We start from the raw sequence: 20,011 nt of genomic DNA, 5'->3' as shown, positions 1-20,011 counted from the left end.
GTTAAAACCACCCAAGATGGATCAATAAGGGCACTTTGTGATTTAAAAGTGGAATCTCTTCCTTTGCCATTGTATCTTGTTTTTTATAACAAACCTACATTATATAGTATGTATCTGAGATTTTTACATGAATGTGTGGATGTTCAAAAATGTTGGCATCGAAAGTAGAAAAACAAAATTGACCTGTAAATAGGCTGAGTCATTCCTAGCGAGTTCCACAAATTGTTATGTCCAAAAGAAGATGTTTTATTAATAAACTATGACAATGGGTACAAAGATATATACAAAACAATGCATGTATAGTCTCAAAGCAATCGCACGGTGCAGTTGAAAAAAAATGTTGTCTACATGTTTTCTCAAAAAATATGAGAACAAGAAAGGGTTTCTATGTTAGGAGGTTTACACACATGAAGAATGAGACGTTATTTTGGTATGTGTGTCACAGGCATGTTCAGTCTTACTGTGATGTTATGTGATGATGATGAAGATGAAGATAGTGGTGGATGTCGAGAAGGAACGCACCCCAACCAGAAAAGTCACCCGTGATGGTGTACTCTTTCCACAGATCGGTCCTCCCATTTGTAGAGTAGTGTGATATAAGAACAAAAATAATACAGAATATAGATCTATGATATAATGATATATAAATTTAAAAGCCTACTGATACTGGAGATACTAATTTATCAGTGTGGATGCCATGATATTCTGTGAGACATGTGTGTGTTTTTCCTGTGAGAAGACAGTAGGCAGTTGAACCTGCCTTCTTTTGTACATACTTTGCTGTGATTGTGTGTCCAATAAAGTGCAGCTCTCTTGTACAGTGGCGGCGTCTGATCTTGCTTAATATTGTGTTTTATGTTGTGTTGTCAGGAAATGCATGCATCCTTAGCGACAGAAAATGTGTTAAAATGTTGCATCAGGTCAAAGTGCTCATACAAATACAGTAGGTCTATTTCAAAAAACATGATTTTATTATTATTACTCAATAGGTAACAACACTGAACATTCAAAAGCCAATTGGTAACACAGAAATAGTAAAAGATTTATAATCAAATTAAATTTTGCTTTTAAAATATGTTAAAATAGTTAAATATTCAAATTCTATTTACAGAGCAGTTTCACTCTAAAATCTTGGCTAAAAAACACGCTGCCACATGGCTTGTTATACATTTTAAAATACTGTATATACAGAACATTTTGAAGCATGTTCTTCTCGAGTTACATTTGTAAAAATTCATGCACCAGAAGTGGATTAAGGGTCCTGGCGCTGGGCTGGCCGTCGACCATCTGTCCGCCTGTATGGTGTGTTCCTCAAATCTGAGGCAGAGCAGGAGAGTTTCAAATAACAGCACATGAACTTCAAACACGCTTCAAATATCACCGTGTAACTCCACCAGGAAGCATCGTGTTACCGTACCTGTGATGATGTCCTCCAGGGCGCCGTCCTTCCCTTCGCGTACCTGAGGTTTCTGCCGCTTCTTCAGTTCCGCTATCAGGTCCATCTGGGGCACTTTAGGCATCTGAGGTCCCTAGCAAAGGTACAAAAAAAGCATTTGAAATCAAAGGTAACTTATATATTTCCCATTCCTCTAAGAGTTTGGTTGTCATGGGTTATAGTCAGGGATCTGTTTTCGATGATTATTTATGTTGCTTAAATTATTAATTACATGGAAAGTTTCATAAAAAATATGGCGTATAGTATGTCAAAATTCATTAAACAAACAATGTTAATAAATCTCTTATATAACATTTAAAGACTTATCATTGTACCTTTTGTGACCCGGCCTTGTTTGGAGATGACACTTTTTCCTCGCTGCTCTCTCTCTCCATTTTCTTTTTCCGCTCTATCTCCAGCTGTGCTATCTGTGTTCAATTACAGGAAAATGTAATCAAGTTGAAATGCAACATTTGTAATAAATACAAATGTGAATCCCTCACACATCCTCACCTTATAGGCCTTTATCAGGCGTCCAAACGTCGGGAAAAACATGGAAGGCTGCGTGGTTTTAGGATTCTCTCCGAAATACTCCACCACAGATCCGTATGCCTCCTAAAAAGCAGACGGGAAGATGAAATCATGTCTGAGAGCATGTAGTGGGGTGTAGGTTGTACATTTGAGATGCTTTGCAGGCTGACCTGAGCTTTCTTGCTGTCTGTGATTAAAGTCTCCAGCTGCTCACTGTTGGTCTTGATGAACTCCTTCAAAACGCTGCTGTCATCCTGCACCAGGAATTCCTTTTTGGCCATTTCCATTCCACGTTCTAATGAGCGGATGTCCTGAAGAATACCGTCCAATGACACTGTCCAAGAAACAACAACATTCAGTTTAGTATTTCTCCACATTTAAAATCACAAGCTACATAATTGGCCAGGTCGACTGAGTAAATGTACCGAGAGCTGCCTTGTCTACAAAGTGTAGATCAGTGTGGAAGTTGGACAGGTCTGGGTATTTCTCCTGGATGATGCTGGCGATGAAGTGGAGGAGGGTCTGCGAGCGGTCCGTAGACTTGGTCTCCAACAGCTGAAAAGGGAGGAAGTTGACAAAGATAAATACTTAATTTGAGTTTACTTAATTCAAGACTGCTTACTTTTTTCTTAACAGTGACCACTAGTTACAATTTAGGAAAATGTTTCTCATTTGGAAACATCCACTAGGAACCTATAAAAAACTGATAAGAAAGGTCAAGGTCACCATGACCTTACAACATCATTATTTTGCTAATCAAAAAGAAATGTCTAATAGGGAAGAATTATGAAGAGATGACATTTTAGAAAGACATGAATGTCAAAGGTTTTTTGCAAAAGCTACAACCTCAAGAGGGTATTTTAGTAACGTATGAACGTGTCTTTTGAGTAAGACAATGACATCTCTAATTTGATAAGTGAAATTGTCTTGCTTTAAAGTAAAAAATAAAAGTATAAACAACTACTTACAAGGTCGAGACTCTGCAACCGGAAGCCGTACGCCGCCCCCCTCTTACTGCTGTTCATGTAGTTACCGAAGGCGAGAACAATCTGAGGGGAAAACATGATAAATCACTCATTCACACATTTGGAAGCTACTGAACAATTCATTTTGTTTGTCTTTTACTCACTTCTAATAACTTTTTCAGTTTGGTTGAAGACTTGATGGACATCGATGCAGCGATGAGGGAGTTCAGTTGCTGTCGAGGGAAAACAAAATCAGTTTAAGAGCGCCTCAGATCTCAGTTCTATTTTTAAATGCATGACAGAGACTGACCGGCTGCAGGCGTTTGACAGTATCAGGGAAGTTGCCCATGAAAGTGAGAGTGCTAATGCGCTGCTTCAGACGAGGAATCTTCCCAAAGCGTAGAATAAACTGATCCTCGTCGGCCAGCTCCTCCAGCGGGCGGCCATCTTTCTCATAGTTAAGCAGCAGCTTCATCTCGAAATCTGATGGTATGAAGGGCTCGAGTAATTCCAGGTCTATAGACAAAGACTCCTGGTCATACCTGTACAGAAAAGTAGTAAAAGCTACACCAGTTAATGTATGAGTGACAAAAAAGGAGGATCACTCAGAAATGTCAACACATTTTCCATGAAGCACGTACGTCTCTATGGCGGTGCAGATGCCCGTCGGGTTGATTCCCCCCTTGCGTAACGTGATGGCCAGATTCTTGGCCTTGTTGCCGTCAATTAGGGAGGTCTTGCTGGGGGCCTTCTGGACCACCTTCTTCTTGATAGTAGCAATGTCTGCTGGATTACCCTGTGCCCTTGTCTTGAAATGTTCCTCAAAAATATCCATGTTCAACTCCTGATGTCCACAGAATGAGAGAAAGAGTAGAAAGTCAGGATGACTAAAGAAATGTAGTTTCCTGACAGAAAAACAAAGGAAACAGATGTTGGAGCTTCCTACCTCTAAGACCTGCTCGTCATCCAGCTCGTTGAAGACAGTGCCGGTCACCTGGTTTGGTTTTAAGGCCTGCCAGTTTAACAACGGCATCCTGAACTTGGTCTGAATGGGCTTCTTGCTCTTGACGCCTTATGAAACAAGAAAAGGAGAATCATCAAACAAATAAGATTTCCATTCATTGAAGGTATAGTCCCTTAAGATGGCGCATGTCATTTTTAAAGAGTTGCTATAGAGACAAATACAAAATGATAAAACACATGCAAACACAAGCCTTACGTAACATCCACTGCAAATACACAGATACAGAGAGACAGTTAGCTTCACCTCTCCCACCCACACCCCCAGCCATCAGCCCTCAGCTGTTTTTACAACATGAAATTGGCAGCAGTCCCCAGCAATAAATCAGTTACATCAGCATAGGGAGAAATCCAAGCGGTGTGTCCTCTCTTCGCCTGGGCTACAAACTGCTTTGAAAAGAAATCAAGCTTTTCTGCCAGCCTCCTTACCAGATAGAGCGTTTGGTGCTCCAGGTGGAGGTGGAGGTCCACCANAACTGTTTGCAATGAAGTTGTGTGCTGTTCTTTTGATTATTTTGATTTATGTTCCTCAAAATGCTTGCTCACCCCCCTTCACATTTAAGTAATTACTATCATAAATCAAAATAATCAAAAGAACAGCACACAACTTCATTGCAAACAGTTACAACCTTGACTTCACATCAGAAAGAACAAACATTAAAGAAGTGACTAACTGCCTCAGTTAGGGTTAAAAAACGTGTATTCAGCTAAAACATATACATCGCTGCAGTTATTATCCAGTGGAAAGCCCTTACCTACTGGCCTAGTTAAATCGAAGTGGTTACTTTTTTTTGGCTGGGCAGTGTAGTTTTACACACTGTCTTATTTGACTTTCTCAGGACTTTAAACTGTTTTTTTGGGGGCAGACCCCCACAAAGAAGAAAAATATTATACACACGCAAGGTCATCATCTTAACAGTTTATTATTGTCATCGACTCATCCGTGAGCAGAGCATCAAGTTGGCATATCTATTACAGCTGAATGTGGCGATTACCATCTTGATCAGCAAAACGCCTCACAAACAAAGATTTAAAGCTATGGTGCGTTTTGATTCAGTGCTGAGTACAGCCAAACTTGACAGGCTCTTCTCTGTAATTGTAGACCGCAAACAGTGGCTCCAGAGGAATTTTGTTGGGTAATCTAATCTATGGTAGGGCTAACCCATATAGTGGTGGGGCTCGTCAGTATTTGCAATGTAATTACATACACGCTCCCCTTGACAGTGAAACGCCACGCGTGAGGTTTAGATTATTTCCCTGTCTCAATCATGTGTGTTTTCATGTAATTACGTTGATATCTGCACTGTAGCATCATTAGCATCAACGATGACAAATGAGTACACAATTTGATCATTCTAATGATGAATGATAGTGGTGTTTTTATTTAGACAAGAAAAAACATTGTGAGCAGAATTAATTGCATTCATTTACAGCTCTAAAATAACACTTCTTTTTTTTTTGCTTTCATTTTTTGTTGGTCATGGCTGATGTACACATGGATAGTAACATATCAATGACACGTTATTAAAGAGCAATGTATCACAATATGTAGGATGTTTTTCCAAATCAAAACATCACAAACTGAACTTTCCCAAAGAACACAAGCACAAATCAGGAGTTATCAGACGTTGACCCTTTTTAAAAATGTTTCATCTACAGTAAAGTATTGCTTGAGGAGATTTTTTTCAAGTTACTGAAACAGTAGCACCAATAAATGCAACCCTGGTCCATCTGAATCTGTTTCCATCTGGATCAACTTGTGATGTTTTATTTTCAGGTCCTGTTACGCTGATATGCTTCATGACCATGACAGGGTGCGTGTTAACCTTCATTTCAATGTATTCATCACACTTGCTCTGTTGAATTGGTCTTCAGAGCACCTGCTCTTCTTCAGTGTGACACTGGCAGCTGATGTACTTTGTTCCTTCAGAATCTGAAGTACTACCAGGGCATCCGGGCGGCTGTAGGCAGAGTGAAGGCGCGGGGTGAGAAGGTCATCGTCCTGGACATCGGGACAGGAACAGGCCTGCTGTCCATGATGGCTCTCACTGCAGGAGCTGACTTCTGCTTTGCTGTGGAGGTAGAGATAATACATGACCAGGGGCAATTTGTATCCCCCCATTCTCCCCATGTGTTGTATCTACAATGATGAAAAAGGAATATGTAAAAGTTCATGTTTTAAGTAACTTAAAACCAGGCTAAACGCTATCCCAACAGTGATGTCATGGGGTCTTGAGGTCATCTGTAAAACAGCAAAACCAAGATTCTTATATTGTGTAAAGTTGGTTTTTAATGTATACCAAGAAACAGTTCACATCTTGTTACTGTTGCACGTATTCAGTAACTCAATCATGGTTTTAGAAGTTTTAGCAGACACAATTAATTCACTTGCAGTTTTACCTTATAATATAATTAGACACACTGCTACAGTTGTCATGTCTCTGTCTCATCTTCTGTTTCCTCTGTATCTGCAGGTTTTCAAACCGATGGCAGAGGCAGCACAGAGCATCGTGAAGAAGAACGGCTTCTCTGAAAAGATCAAGATCATTAACAAACACTCCACTGACGTCACTGTGGGGCCAGGTCAGACACACACACAGCTGCATGAATACTGATGTCCCTTTGACTGCTGGGAGTTACATGCATCTGTCATTTATACCAGGGGTTCCCACCGGGCCGCAGAGGTGTTACTGCCGGGCCGCGAAATAGCTGTGAGTTTATCGTAATATTTGCAGAATTATACATATTTAAAAATATTTGATCAATTTTTTTTTTCTTTTTTCGCACCTATACAAGTCATATTATTTCATCCAAAACATACCAAATAAATCAAAATTGGTTAGCATAAGGTCTCAGCCACTCGTGCACAGAGAAAGTTACCAGTGCGCCAATAGGAAGTCGAGCACACAGGAGACAACCGTTTAATCGCAGACTGTTATGTTTATGTGGGGAAATGGCAGTGCATATATTATTTGAGATATATTTCGAACTCGGACTTCATTTTAAGGACATTGCGGCCAGGGGTGTAGAGCTATTTCTTTTATTTGTAAAACCTCCTTCACTTCATGAAATGGCTGCAGCATCAGGAGGCAGCCTCTGAGAAGTGCAGCACCAGCGTGTACACACCGCCTTCACTGTGTTCCCCACTGCAGCCTGCTACGTTTCAACCACACACACCTCTACACACACACACATCGAACGGCCCGATTATTCCCCCTATTACTCGTTGTATGAAGGAAATGTCCGGTCACAGAGGCGCATGATGTGTGTGTGTGTATGTATGTTCGGTGTGTGTTCAACAACGGCATTTGTTTTCAAATGACTATGAACAGTAGTTTACACACATCTGGCCAACTCCATAGGTATGTGGGTGTTCCCAAAATAAGTTAGTTTAATCTTAATCTCGATGTAGTGCTAAATGCTGTCAGAGTGCACCGGAACGAACGCCCCGGTATGACGTTATTATGGCTGGCAAACAAGCCCAGGGGTCTCACTGACATTTCAGTTATATCAATATGTGTACAGTGGTCCTAATTTGTTTTAATTGTATCCTGGTTTTAAACTTTGTTAATATGTTTTGGATGCATAATGTTCTATTATATGTTCAGGCTGTTACATACAATTAGCCACTGTTGCCACCTATATTAGGCTATATTATATTAATATTTGTAAAGCGGTTCTAATTTTTTGTTTTAATTGTATCCTGATTTTAAACGTTGTTAATATGATTTGGATGCATATTGGTATTTCTTCAGGCTGTTAAATACAATTAGCTTCTGTTGCCACCTGCTGGTGAGTAAATATTCAAATCAGTTCAAATTGACAACCGGTCCGCACATTTTTTTTTATGTATCTGCCAGTCCTTGGCACAATAAAGGTTGGGGACCCCTGCCTTAGAAGACACGTTTTGCTCCATCCATATGTAAGCTTCATTGTCAGAATCTGTGCTGTTTTTCTTAGTTTAACATTAAAGACATCAAGAAGCCGACTGAGACGGAGCCGATTTAAAAGCAACAGCTTGTTGAAACCAATAACACAATGTTACATTTTCAGCCTGGTGCCTCATTAAGGTTTAAAAAAGTTGCTACAATATTTGTGTGTTGGCCTTTTCAACCGAGCTCGTATTACAGCATGCGTCCCTGCATGGTTAAAAGAGTTCAGCTTCAAAATGTATGAAACCCAAACGTGTTTGATTATAAATGACATCATACAAAATTAATGAAAATATATGTCAAATATTTAAATAAGCCGAGAAGTTTTTTAATAATTCAAGACATAATTAAAAATGTACTTATTGATGCTATTTTATCCCTATTTTTCATTATATTAGAATTGTATTTTTTCAAAAGTCTGTGTATATATATTTGTTATTATGTTAATTTTTTGACAAACTCACTTTCCATACAGTCGTTCTTTAATATTTTTACTTTTTGTAAAGTGGTGTAATTGTGGCTGTTGCTGCTCCTGCTGACAGGAGCTAACTGGCTACAATTGGTGAACATTTTTTAGCCTACTTTCCAAAGAGGAAAGGGCACATGTGATTGACTGAGAGGCCAGAGAGGATCTTATACAGAAAGCCAGCACAACATACCCGCATTCTATGAAACCTTTGGCATCCTTAAATACAGCGTATTCCTGCTAAAGAATCCAACAGTCTTTATTACTCAAGCTAAAGTCATCTTGATATAGTCTTCATCCAGGTGCCTAAAGCAGGTCGCAACCTGACTGTATGAACTGGTATTTTGCACTTCCAAAATGATGTCATTATTTCATTTGTGCCTCACAAATGAATCAAAAAAATGTGGCCGATTTATTTAACTAGAGGTAAACAATTATCTTTTGTGGGCCAATTAAGATGTTGTTTACTTTTAATTACTGTGACATTTTTTTTTAAACATATGGGAAAATGTGATTATTGATCTCAAAATCCTTAATTTGCTTAATATGAAACACTTTGGAGTATTGTGCATCTGTAGTAGAGTATACTAGTAATGAGAGTAACTAAGAATTAGTTGTTGAGAGTCCTCTGATTCCCTAGAGAATAGCTTTGGCTTATTTTTGTATAACAACCCTTACCTACTGCTGCTCTAAAGGACTACTTAACCTCTTACAGTAACTACAAGCTGCTCATACTTCAAATTTCGCAAAATGCAGCTATTGTGAAAGCCGCCACAGCTGACTGTTCATTCTCTTGTTTTAAGTCAGCTGGTTCTTTGTTTCTTTTCGTTATTCGTCATGCAGTTGTGGGATGTTGCCACCCTAAACAGCTTGGCAACAACTTCCCACGCTGACAATTAGCTTTGAGAGCCCACTGTCCCTTTGAGGATAGTGCTTTCACACATACAGCTTCTTTGTACAATGGCTGTTTTGAACAGTTTGTTGACAAAGAGAGAGGGCCCTGTGCGAGTGTCATAATAAAATAATAGGAATAATTTTGCTTTTATTATACAAGTGTGGGAATCCACTCTACTTTTAAATCACAGGGATTGAAAAGACTGGCGGAAGGAAGAGTGAATAGGATAGACGGGCAGCGTGCGTCAATTGCAGAGTAGAACATGGAAGAAGGAAAGAGACATAAAGAAGAGGAAACGTGAAAGACGTAATGGTGGGGAAAAAAGAGCTGTCCTCTTCATACTGAATAACCGCTGATTGCCAGCGACTAAAGAGGCGATTATTACATGGCACCGCAGAGATTCTTCCCAATCTCCTCTTAGTCTGACGCCAGCAAAGCTTCTTTATGTCCCCATCTCTCACACATTCATTTCTTTGCAATCTTCAAGCATGAATTTGTTTCTGTCAACTTCAGTGGAGTATGGAGGTTTAGGTTCACTCCACTGCTCTTGTTATTTTTCAAATTACATTGACATTAAGCTTTTTTTTCTTCTTCTGTGCAGAAAGCTTCTCCTGGCTTTACTGGACTTACATGCTTCAACAGTTCAATTTCCTCGCCTCCAGAGGCCATCAAGCATCCTAATGTCCAGTCCTTTGCCATATTTGACTGAACACTGAAGTGCTGGCGAATTAAAGTTAGTTAAGCCTGCTTAGGGGGAGATACCAACATACAGTATGTATAGAAAGAGGCTTACGCAGGGAGTTTCTTCTATATTGATCCAGACCTAAATGTGTTAATTAGGGCAAAGCAAAGTAAAGTATTTTATAACTTTTTAATTGGTTTAAATACTATACTTAGAGATGTTAGGTATAAAAATCCGGTTTAGATTTAATTGAAACACTTTTCCTCGTCTGTGAGCAAAAACACCGGCAGAGAATACTTTCATCTATTTTCACAAACTCAAATCAATGAGACTTTGCCATCAACGATTTACCGTCATTAACTAAGCTGGTTTAAACGCATGAATCATAGCCACTGTCGTTAAAATAAATACATAAACAGACCTCTTAAAGATTAGGTATACTGTAAGGTGAGGAGTGAAGCACGGTGGGAAAATGCAGGAGTTCCGTGGGTACCGGGTGGAGGTGAAGAACGAATCAAAAACAAGGTCATCAAATGTGCCTGTGCCTGTGATCAAAAACATTACTATATAACTTTCTTGATTTATAGCAGCCACAGATCATTGCCTCTCTTTGCTCCAGTTTCAAATAAAGGACAATGTAATAAAAGGCAATTTGTTATAATGATCAGCATCTTCATTTTAATGATTGTCTACCTCTCTTCTGGACAAGCTTTTTCTTACATTTCCTGAATAACATGTATGTATCGAATACCATTGAAGAGTGTGGTAAATACTGTACAGACCCTGCCAGATCAAGCCTGCATTAGCCTTCAGAGAGTCAAGTGTAAAGATATAATACCTGCTGCTGCTGCTGCTGGCCCTTCACAAAGTCCTCTCTTCTGCCACTTTTAGTCTTGTCTGTACTGTTCTGCTGCAGGTGTTTCAGTTTGGAGGCAGCGGAGGATTGGACGACCTTATTCTCTCCCTGAAAGGAGAAGAGTGATGTGTGAATCCGACCTCAGACACACAGAACACAGTCTCTTACATTTCATTCTCCACTTCAGGGGCCTTTAGTTTACGACACACATCACACACACATCAACTTAGCACAGAGTGTGAATGAATGAATCAAGCAATTCTGTCCCCCCCCCCCCCCACCAGACCGAGACCAATGAGGTTTTAAGATTAGAGCTTGTAACTGATACAACTGAACAATCCACTTCACAGAGTTTCACCATGTATCGGAAAATGACAAAGAGGAGAACATAAAACATGGAATCAAAACCGGCGTTGCGTAGCCTCACAGCAGGACCCACGAAGCGTGTGCTTAATGATCTTTCCTGCTGGGTTACTCTGTCGGCTTTCTCTAATACGCTCAAAAAGAAATACACATGCAGTCAAATTTCCACCCAACTGTGCCTCCTCTGCACACAGATATTAGCTGAACTGAAAACTAATAAAAGATTAACTGAAGTGACGTCAAATAGCCCGTCTTCCTCTGCAATTGTAATTCAAGGAAACCTGCCTGTCTTCCCTGAGCCTTGTATAAAGCTGAATTTGAAGACATAAACTGTGCACTATACAGTATTTCATGCTTTATTTAACAAGCTAATTAAAAAAACTGGGGTTTGACTTGAGATCACTTGTCAGTCTGAATTCGGTGAGTACACTAGCAAACGTTGGACGAGAGCAGGAAGAAGGGTCATGTTGAAATACTGAACGTGGTTGAAGTAAAAGTGATGAAATAATGTGTGGAGACGCTGTAATCCTCAGCCCTGCCTATGGGAATGCTCCCCGGCTCTACATCAGAGGGCTGAAACTCGCCATGACATTGCAACTGTCAATTATTGCAGCCCTGCCCTGAGTGGGGGGGCTACATTCAGTACAGGGAACGCTACGCAAGCTGTCAAAACACCTCAGTGAAGCGCAGCTGACACAGGAACGCAATGGGTCTTCTGGTAATCACTCATCTTTGGTTGTGTTACGGTCAACTGGAGGTGAGTTGAAAGAAAGCTATCTTAAATCTCTGGTAATAGAGTTCAACATGTGGTCATTACTTATTACCAAGAAGTGTATTGGAAGTGAATTATTTTAAGAGATACTGTAGATTTCTCTCTCTACCACACACTCAATGAAGACTGAGCTTTCACACAGAAACAAACAAGATGACAGTTCAGTTTGATCCGAACAGAGATCACAGGTTTTCATCTGTGTCCATGCTGTTTGGCATCGACCTTGGTTAGGTAAGGTCTCACAACTGTGATTCAGGTTCGGATCAAACGGAACAAATACAAGAAAATAGAGCTGTAAGTAAAGAGGAGGAAATGTAAGGTTTATATTATCTATGCATTTGCTTTTATTGCCGGTTTGTGGTAACAAAAGGTGAAATTGGCTAGATTTACAAACAGAAAACAGATGCGAGAACAGGTCGATGAAGAAACAATTAACAACGCTGGGCTCAGCAGGATAGCAGCAGCAGCGCTAATCACAGAACAGACAAGTAGAGAGGAAGTCTGTTGTCTAGTCCCCACATTACATATTTTCGATTTTAATACAATTAAACTCAGATTAAGTCAGGGAGCAGACATTAGAAGCTTGAAAGTGAAGTTCCAGCAGTCACCCAGAGGGAAGCAGTGAGGAAAGAAAATAGAGCATGCTGCTTCAGAACGGGAATCTGTGAGCAATGAACCTGGGTCGATGCTGGGCTGAAAGAGGGCGGCTTGGGGGGGACCGGGGGCTTCTTGGTCTGTGAGGTCGTCTCTGTGTAGAGCTGCTCTGCCATTGGATGGCCGCTGAACTCGATCAAGGTGTTCTCCAGCTCACGAATAGTCTCCTCCAAGCTGTCCAGCCTCCTGTATGTGCTGAAGCGGACATCTTCTCCTGCTTTCCTCTGGTTCTGGTTCGATACACTATCCACAGAGCTAGCCGATCCACTTGACTGAAGAGTGATGTTTACAGATTTCAGTTTTGCCTCAGGAATGTTAAGTTCAGTGTTGCGCTGAAGTCTCAGTACTCTATCTCCCGTCTCTATCCCGCTCCTCAGAGCCTCTACCAGACAGCACTGCTGGCCCGCGCTGGGGGAGGCTTTAATTCTTGGTTTGGGCACCGGCTTGGACGACTCCAAAAGGTTACTCAGCAGCATGTAGGCATCCTTTACTGTTTTCACCTCTCTGAGAAGCACTAGGAGAGGCCGAGCCCTCAGCTGGACCTCAGGAACTTCACTGGTCTGTGTTGAGATGATGAGGGTCTGCAGAGATTCTCCGAGTATCCTGGTGAGCTCCTCGGCCTCAATAGGAGAGACCTCCCTCACCTCCAGCTCTGTCAACAACAGGGCCACTTCCTGTCTTAAGTCCTCCTTAAAACAAAGCTGCTCTCGCTGAGGAGGGCTTCCAAATGAATCCCTTTCTTTTGAAAATGTAGTCTGGTAGACTGTGTGGTGACCAGTCCAGTCCCGTGATGCACTTTCCTCTAGGGGGTCATTGGCTGAATCTCTGACAGGATCCTCTGAGGCAGTGTGTGAAGGCAGGAAACACTCTGTCAACATGATGTGGGGGACAGGATACAAGCACCTTCCCTATAAATGAGGAAAGCACTTGAGGGGTTATATTTAAATACTGGTTTTAGCTCAAGCACAATTCAAGAACTTGCTGCTTGAGATCACAGCATACCCAGAAGACAACATAAAGCAATTTAAGCAGCTTGTTTGTAATTATGTCGAGATAACTAACTCTACACGTAAGTATCAGTGTGTTAACATGTGTATGCTCCTTTCTGGTGCATACAACAAACCGATTCTGATGTGATGCCTGTGTGATCACATCAATTCAGCTCGCTTCTCAAACATACATACTGACTGCCACACACACACACACACACACACACACACACACACACACATCCACACACACACACTCTCTCTCTCACACACAGACACACACACACACACACACACACACACACACCAATAACCACAACCGTAAACCCACTGCAGAAAAAACACACACACACACAGAATATCATGTGATTGTGAAGGGTGCATTCATATTATACAAAGGAACTCAATGTGTATACAAGGGTGTGTCCAAATGACGATGAGTCAAGATGCATTGTTACCAAAAAAAAGAGAGTAATCTAGCGATGAAAACTTTAAAACAAATCTTTTATGTAATTGTTTTGGCTTTGCAGCACAATTGCGTTATGGTTGAGTCTCAAAATTACAATCAACACGGGAAGCGATGTGTCCAGCAAATAAACCTCTGTAGGCTACCAATCGACTGTAAGCTGAAGGAGGAGTGAACACTGAGGACTAGAACACTTCTCAAGATGATGAAACCATATTGAATATTGATCTTACATTCATCAGAGAAACATAACTCGTCAATGAATGCTAATAATGCTGGCTGCTGAGTGTAATTGAGCAACTGTCTGCAAAAAAAAAAACTAGGACAGAGGTAAATTGCTGTTTGTATGTCAGCTGTACAGTATATCAGTGGCCAAAACCATTTTCAAGTTGCTCAACTTTCAAAAAGAAAAAAAGAATTAGAGTGGGTATTCAATCATTGAATTGATTCCAGACAAGCTTGTATGTAAATAAGACTTCACTTTAGTGCATTCTGCATGTTTTAGGCTGGAAATGCAGCATGCAAACGGTAGACATTATCAATGTGTGAGCAATTTAACTGCTGAAAGGAGACTTTTCAGATTGAAGAGAGAGGAGGAATACATGTGGCTGGTTACTGTGTTAAGGTGGAGAGGTGAAGAAGACAAAAAGGGCAGCAATCCACAGCACTCGGGGCCAACCAGTGTTACCTCAGTGCCTGGGGCCTCAGAGGGCCACAGGTCCGGTCTGCAGGGGGGGACACTTTTCCTGCTGAGAGGACTAACAGGAAGGGAATGGGGAAGGGGAAGAGAGAGCCTGGCTGGCACTCTCTCAAACAGCTGGGGAGGGAAAAGAGAGGTTCAAAAGCTGTCGTAAATTGTACAATAAAAACCAAACAAGCACTGAATTTGAAAAATCTGCTTCTGTGGACCCTCTGCTCCAACAAAATTCCAACAGGCTCAAACACAGCCCAAGCAGCAATCAGGGTCCATCTGTCTGGCTGTGATCTGTGAGCCCTGGGTGATGGTGTGTGTGACTGAGCAGTATGTGATCTTTGGGCGCTCCCAGTGCCAGGGGCAGAGGGGACATATGGCACCTGCTGCTTGAACATGTGGTAATGATGGTGAGCAGGTCCGCTGGTGAGTATGTGTGCGCACAAAAGCAGGTAGCAGATTGTGGACCTAACATAAATAATAAAAACTGCAGTTTTCCAAGTCATTGAACAACAGCCTATTGAGGATGTAATCAACATACAGTAATACACAACCCATGGTTTGGTTTACCTCCAATTCGGCAGCAGTTTTCTCCTCCTCTCCGTCCCCCTTGTCCCCAGAGGTGAGTGTTGGGGGGGTGGATGCAGGACGAGGGTTTTCGGATACCGCCCTCCTCAGTTTTACATGAGGCTTCTGGCCTTCAGTCTCTTCAGATTCAGACTTCTACAATTACAAATATAAAAAACATGTTTCACCCATCTGATCCAGTAATCCAGCTTGGAGTTTCAATATTTTGTATGGACCAGTACTCAATGTTTTGAAGTTAAGACAATATATTAAAGCCTTCAACCTTCTTTCTATACCAGTAAAATTATCTGTTGATATTAACCCTTGAGGAAACTTACTTACTTACTTTTACAATTAATAGTTTGAATTGCAAAATCCTTACTTTGTGTGGTGCACATAACAATTATAAGTATATTCTTGCATCTTTGTCTTACCTTTATACTTTTCCCAGGAATAAGCTGCTCTCCACTGCGGCTGGTTATGCTCGGAGAAGACGGGAAACTACGTCTGGGTGGTGGAGGAGGGGGGGACTTGGAGGGTTTCTCTGTGCGATATCGTGGAACAGTCAGCTCATCTAGACAAGGAAATCATTTGGTAATCTTGAGAAAGTACTCACACAGTGACAGCGGCATAACATTTACTTTTGGATCGACCCATGAGGCATTTGTAGCCTTGATAATACGGTTGTATGTAAAACCTGCTTTTCTCGATATTAAATCTATGTTGAGTGACATCAAAATGCTATATATATTCCAACTCAGTTAAGGGTATACAAGTGCGTGAGAACATTTGAAGGCCTGCAGGTCTTTTAAAAGTAATTCGTTTTTTTTTTAAATGCAGGGTGGTTACCTTTGGGGAAAAATATCTGTTTTTCTCAGCTCTTGAAAAGTTGTCAATTTGAAAAGGCAGGTTTTTTACTTGACGATGATGCATGATAATGATTCAGACTAAAGAACTGAACTCTCACCAGAGCCACGCCTGGATCCTCCCCCAGAGAGTTTGTGCTGGGGCTTGCCGACGCGGTGCTCTAGGGTTCCTGCCCCGCTTTGGGGGTTCTGGGAGGTGGGTGTGTTGGAGGAGGACTTGATCTGCTTGGCAGCAAAGTCCAGGTCTGGAATAGATTTCATTAACTCGGCCTGGGTCTCCTCCAGCAACCGGTTAATGTCCTGTGCGCTGTACTGGGTCAGAGTGGCCCGCTTCTCCTCCCAGTCTCGCTCTGCTGCCTGTGAAGTGCAAAAACTCATCTAAACACTTTATATTCAAATAGCCGTAACTAGTGTATATGATTTGTAAAGCAGACTATGTGAGCAGGGAAAACAGACAAGAAATAGGTGAAAAACGGCATAAATTGTTCCTACCAGCCGGACCTCCACGGACAAAGCTTTGTCAGCTAAAGCACGGCGTTCCATTTCCTCCAGGGCTTTGCCTTTGTGAGGAACAGGAGGATGATTGTCCTTGTGAGGGCCAGACATGTTGGCGTGGCCCCGGCTGAGGCTGGAGTGGGGGCTCCAGTTTGACAGGCTGTTGCTTCCCCCAAGGTCATTGATGGTAAGTGGTTGGCTGGTGTGGATGTCAAAGTCTGAAAACTTTCGCATGTCGTCTTTGTGCTTTGATGAAGGACTAGAGAAGTCCTCCTGCTTCTTCCACACACCCTCATTCGCTTGTCTGGTAAGAAACAGAATATGAATTAATGGAACAACTCTTTGAAATGTAATACAAACTAAACCATGAATAATTCATAACTTGAAAAGAAAGCAATTGTTGCTGAACGCCAAAAACATTCAAGAAAAAAGCTCCAAATATTGTGCATGGCAAAAACTTTCACCAATTATGGATAACTTTCTCTTACCCACAAAGATGAGATACAAATAAATATTTTTGATCAGTAAAGTTAATTAAAGAGGAAACTTTGCTTTTTAGGCACAAGCCTGATAGATGATAAAAAAAGAAAAATAGACGTTAGAATGCTGAAGGGCACATTTTAAAAGTCCAAAGGACCAGACTCACCGTAAAGTTAAAAAGCAGTCCTTCATGTGGCTGAAAAGAGCCTTCATTAGGGTATTACCCATAAAGCAAAGTGGTACTTCAGTGGCTGTTTGAATGCACTCTTCAGAGCAGGCTATTGTATTCACATTATGACTTAATTCTTTACTCTGTGCCTGCTATTTTTAAGAGCTTTGGCTTAAAACAGTAAAGCGGAAACTGAAACCTATTCAACAGCAATGACTAATCAATTTTGCTTGGTCCGAGTCCTGTCTGCCCATTACCTTTTATGAAAATCTATAATGTTCTGCTGACACACAAACAATGAGGGGTGAAAACATAATTTCTCTGGCAGAGGTTCAAAAGGAAAAGCCTTCCAGAAAGTGATTGCTAATGGCTATGTTTTTGTGTAAGCTAATGCCAGACATATTTCACTAGGTGTCAAAAAAGTTTTCGCACAATTACCCTTCCATCGTAACATATAGGATTACTTAAAAAACATCAAGTCAATGGTAGAAAATTGTGCCTTAAATGAGCATTAAAAGTTAGCTTATGAGCTCTCAGTTGGCGCAGGTTCGTACTTGCGCATGGTGGCGAGGGTATCAGTTATACTCTTGCAGCGTTTTAACAGAGCATCGAGTCTGTGCGGCTCTTCTTTCAAGAATTTGACGGCCTCCACCTCCACTCTGAGCACCACCCGCATCTTACTCTGCAGCCCCGGGAACTGATCTGCAGGAGGAAGAAGAGAGGTAACACAACCATGTTCCCCAATAACAAATCGATCTAATTGTCAAAGACATTGAAAGCCTTTCGCTGTAAGCAAAGAAAACATTTTTGTACTAATGGTCAGGGAGTTCATTAAGACAATGAGCAATCTGAGACTGATCAAATGGCTAGCAGACAGGGTGTGGATGAGTAATGAGTCATGCCTGGTGAGTAATTAGTGGCATACAAACTGTTTGCCTGAGTACGTTTTCTGCTTCGTGCCTCTGCGCAGAATGTGAAATGTGCCAGCATGACTCACTTTTCAGTTCTGTGAGTGTTTCTCCCAGCTTTCTTAGATGAGTGGCCTTCTCCTCCAGCTCCTGCACTGTCACCAGCTTGTGGTTGACAGACGACTCCTTCTGGATCTCCTCCACTGACTTCTCTAGGTCACTGAGAAAGAACAGACAGAAGGCTGAACACCAGGGATTACTCTGCAACACTTACATTTTGACTACGTTTTTATCTCAGAATGATGCTATTTGAGTTTCAGTAAAAAACCTCCGCCAATAAACTGTCTCTCAATCAACTGGCAGCAAGATAAAGCATTCTGGACAGCTGAACTGGAGGAGTGTGGACGGGTATTTAAAAGTTTGAAAACAACTAAGGTACAAAGTGCAGCCGAGAATCAGTTCAAATTAGTTTATTCTGCTCAAATATTATGTGTGTCTGAGATTTATGTCATATAAATCTGCCTTAAGTTATGTAATGAATGAAAGTTTAATGTATAATGAACCAATATTAAATTGGCCATTAGTCAGGGTGAGATCATCTAACAGTTCAACCAATTAGTGTGCAATCAAAAAGCCGCTCAGAGTGAGATTCAGGAACTCTTCTGCAGCTCCCAGACTTATTAACATTTCCACACGTGAGAAAGTAGCAAGTTATCTGATTATTAAATCTCAAGGTAGCTCTCTGCTCTGGTTTTGCAGTCACTTCAATTAGTAGCCGGATCCTCTCATACCTCAGATCTTAATAAGCATCTTGCTCTATTCCGGGCTTAATTACAGTTACAATTTCATCCCTATCACTGCTTCACCCAGTGAGCCATGCAATTATAAAACAGATATCAACTGTGTCATGGTTATAGCAATTATTAAATATACTGTATGTGATGAAACTCATCTAATACTGGATATCAATCCAATTATATAAAATGCACTGAGCAGAAATCAATCCGTTAGTACAAAATAAAAACATTTATACATTTTTCTGGAGAAAACTAGTCTTTGGATTAACATGATTATTGATCTATAAGTCTTAATCCTGGCAATTCTGCTAGGACAATGCATCAAGTTTGCAGAAATGTGGGTTGGGTCTGGTGGTTGAGTATTTTTGCATTTTGGACGTAATGGATTTGCACTCATAATGGAGAGAGTAGAAAAGCTGCATTTTAAAATCATTGAATGTGTTTTCTTCATCAGATAAGATAAAATGTTTTGTGAAAAAGGTTAGATTCAAATAAAAAAAAGGTAGACTAGATTGTCTCAAATGTTTAGACACATATATAGGCTAAACCTCGACTAAAAGAGGATAGTATGATGAAAACAAGGACATTTCACAAAGGACTTAGACCAATACTAAAAGACGGGTCAATACTAAGACATTTCCTGTTACTGACTGGAGCTGCTGGATGATGAGCTCCTCCTCGTTGAGGTACTTGAGTCTCTCCTCCTCCACCAGGAGGCGCTGTCTCTGCAGAGGGTCCTCCTGCTTCCTCAGGGCGTCCGCCACGCGCACGTTCAGCTCCGCTTCGGCCCGCTTCAACAGAACTCGCACTGAATCCTGGTTCTCCATCTGCACACATATTCAAACATACTTAACACTTGAGTTGGGATTTTTGTACATTTGACAACTGTTTTAAGAGCAATCGTATCAACGTTAGCCTCGATAGCATAATGAAAATAGCTTGAAATCTGATATCGTTGCCATTGGAGCATTACAACAGGACAACAAAGAGGAGAATTGCAGTTGCTGAAAGC

The 20,011-nt window shown here is 41.1% G+C and overlaps 3 protein-coding genes across 3 annotated transcripts in view; 1 reads left to right on the top strand and 2 right to left on the bottom strand.

Annotated features, from left to right (window-relative positions):
- Positions 1 to 952: 952 nt before the first annotated feature.
- Positions 953 to 5,117, bottom strand: LOC104944895 (formin-like protein 1). Its single transcript, XM_010770492.1, has 13 exons — positions 5,114 to 5,117; positions 4,381 to 4,449; positions 3,878 to 4,002; positions 3,573 to 3,775; positions 3,242 to 3,473; positions 3,096 to 3,164; positions 2,935 to 3,015; positions 2,392 to 2,521; positions 2,137 to 2,300; positions 1,949 to 2,050; positions 1,771 to 1,863; positions 1,418 to 1,529; positions 953 to 1,317 (listed from the first exon to the last, which is right to left on the bottom strand). Exons 1-13 carry the CDS (start codon positions 5,115 to 5,117, stop codon positions 1,253 to 1,255), a joined length of 1,449 nt encoding a protein of 482 aa, XP_010768794.1. The 3' UTR covers positions 953 to 1,252.
- A 583-nt stretch (positions 5,118 to 5,700) lies between these two features.
- On the top strand, positions 5,701 to 6,677 carry LOC104944886 (protein arginine N-methyltransferase 7-like). Its single transcript, XM_010770484.1, has 3 exons — positions 5,701 to 5,765; positions 5,882 to 6,031; positions 6,426 to 6,677. The coding sequence occupies exons 1-3, from the start codon at positions 5,745 to 5,747 to the stop codon at positions 6,564 to 6,566; spliced, it is 312 nt and encodes a 103-aa protein (XP_010768786.1). The 5' UTR covers positions 5,701 to 5,744; the 3' UTR covers positions 6,567 to 6,677.
- A 4,066-nt stretch (positions 6,678 to 10,743) lies between these two features.
- Positions 10,744 to 20,011, bottom strand: part of srcin1a (SRC kinase signaling inhibitor 1a) — a 105,393-nt gene continuing 96,125 nt past the window's right edge. The window contains exons 13-20 of the mRNA XM_010770491.1: positions 19,651 to 19,826; positions 18,292 to 18,422; positions 17,849 to 17,996; positions 16,643 to 16,949; positions 16,252 to 16,507; positions 15,719 to 15,858; positions 15,288 to 15,440; positions 10,744 to 10,890 (exon numbers count right to left, since the gene is read on the bottom strand). Of these exons, the coding sequence (XP_010768793.1) occupies positions 10,744 to 10,890; positions 15,288 to 15,440; positions 15,719 to 15,858; positions 16,252 to 16,507; positions 16,643 to 16,949; positions 17,849 to 17,996; positions 18,292 to 18,422; positions 19,651 to 19,826 (1,458 nt within the window). The remainder of the gene's footprint in view (positions 10,891 to 15,287; positions 15,441 to 15,718; positions 15,859 to 16,251; positions 16,508 to 16,642; positions 16,950 to 17,848; positions 17,997 to 18,291; positions 18,423 to 19,650; positions 19,827 to 20,011) is intronic.

The sequence above is a fragment of the Notothenia coriiceps genome, unplaced genomic scaffold, assembly GCF_000735185.1.
Source record: "Notothenia coriiceps isolate Sejong01 unplaced genomic scaffold, NC01 NC01_scaffold00008958, whole genome shotgun sequence".
Lineage (NCBI taxonomy): Eukaryota > Metazoa > Chordata > Actinopteri > Perciformes > Nototheniidae > Notothenia > Notothenia coriiceps.
The sequence above is the reverse complement of the archived record's forward strand: the minus strand, read 5'-3'. Positions and strand labels throughout refer to the sequence as shown.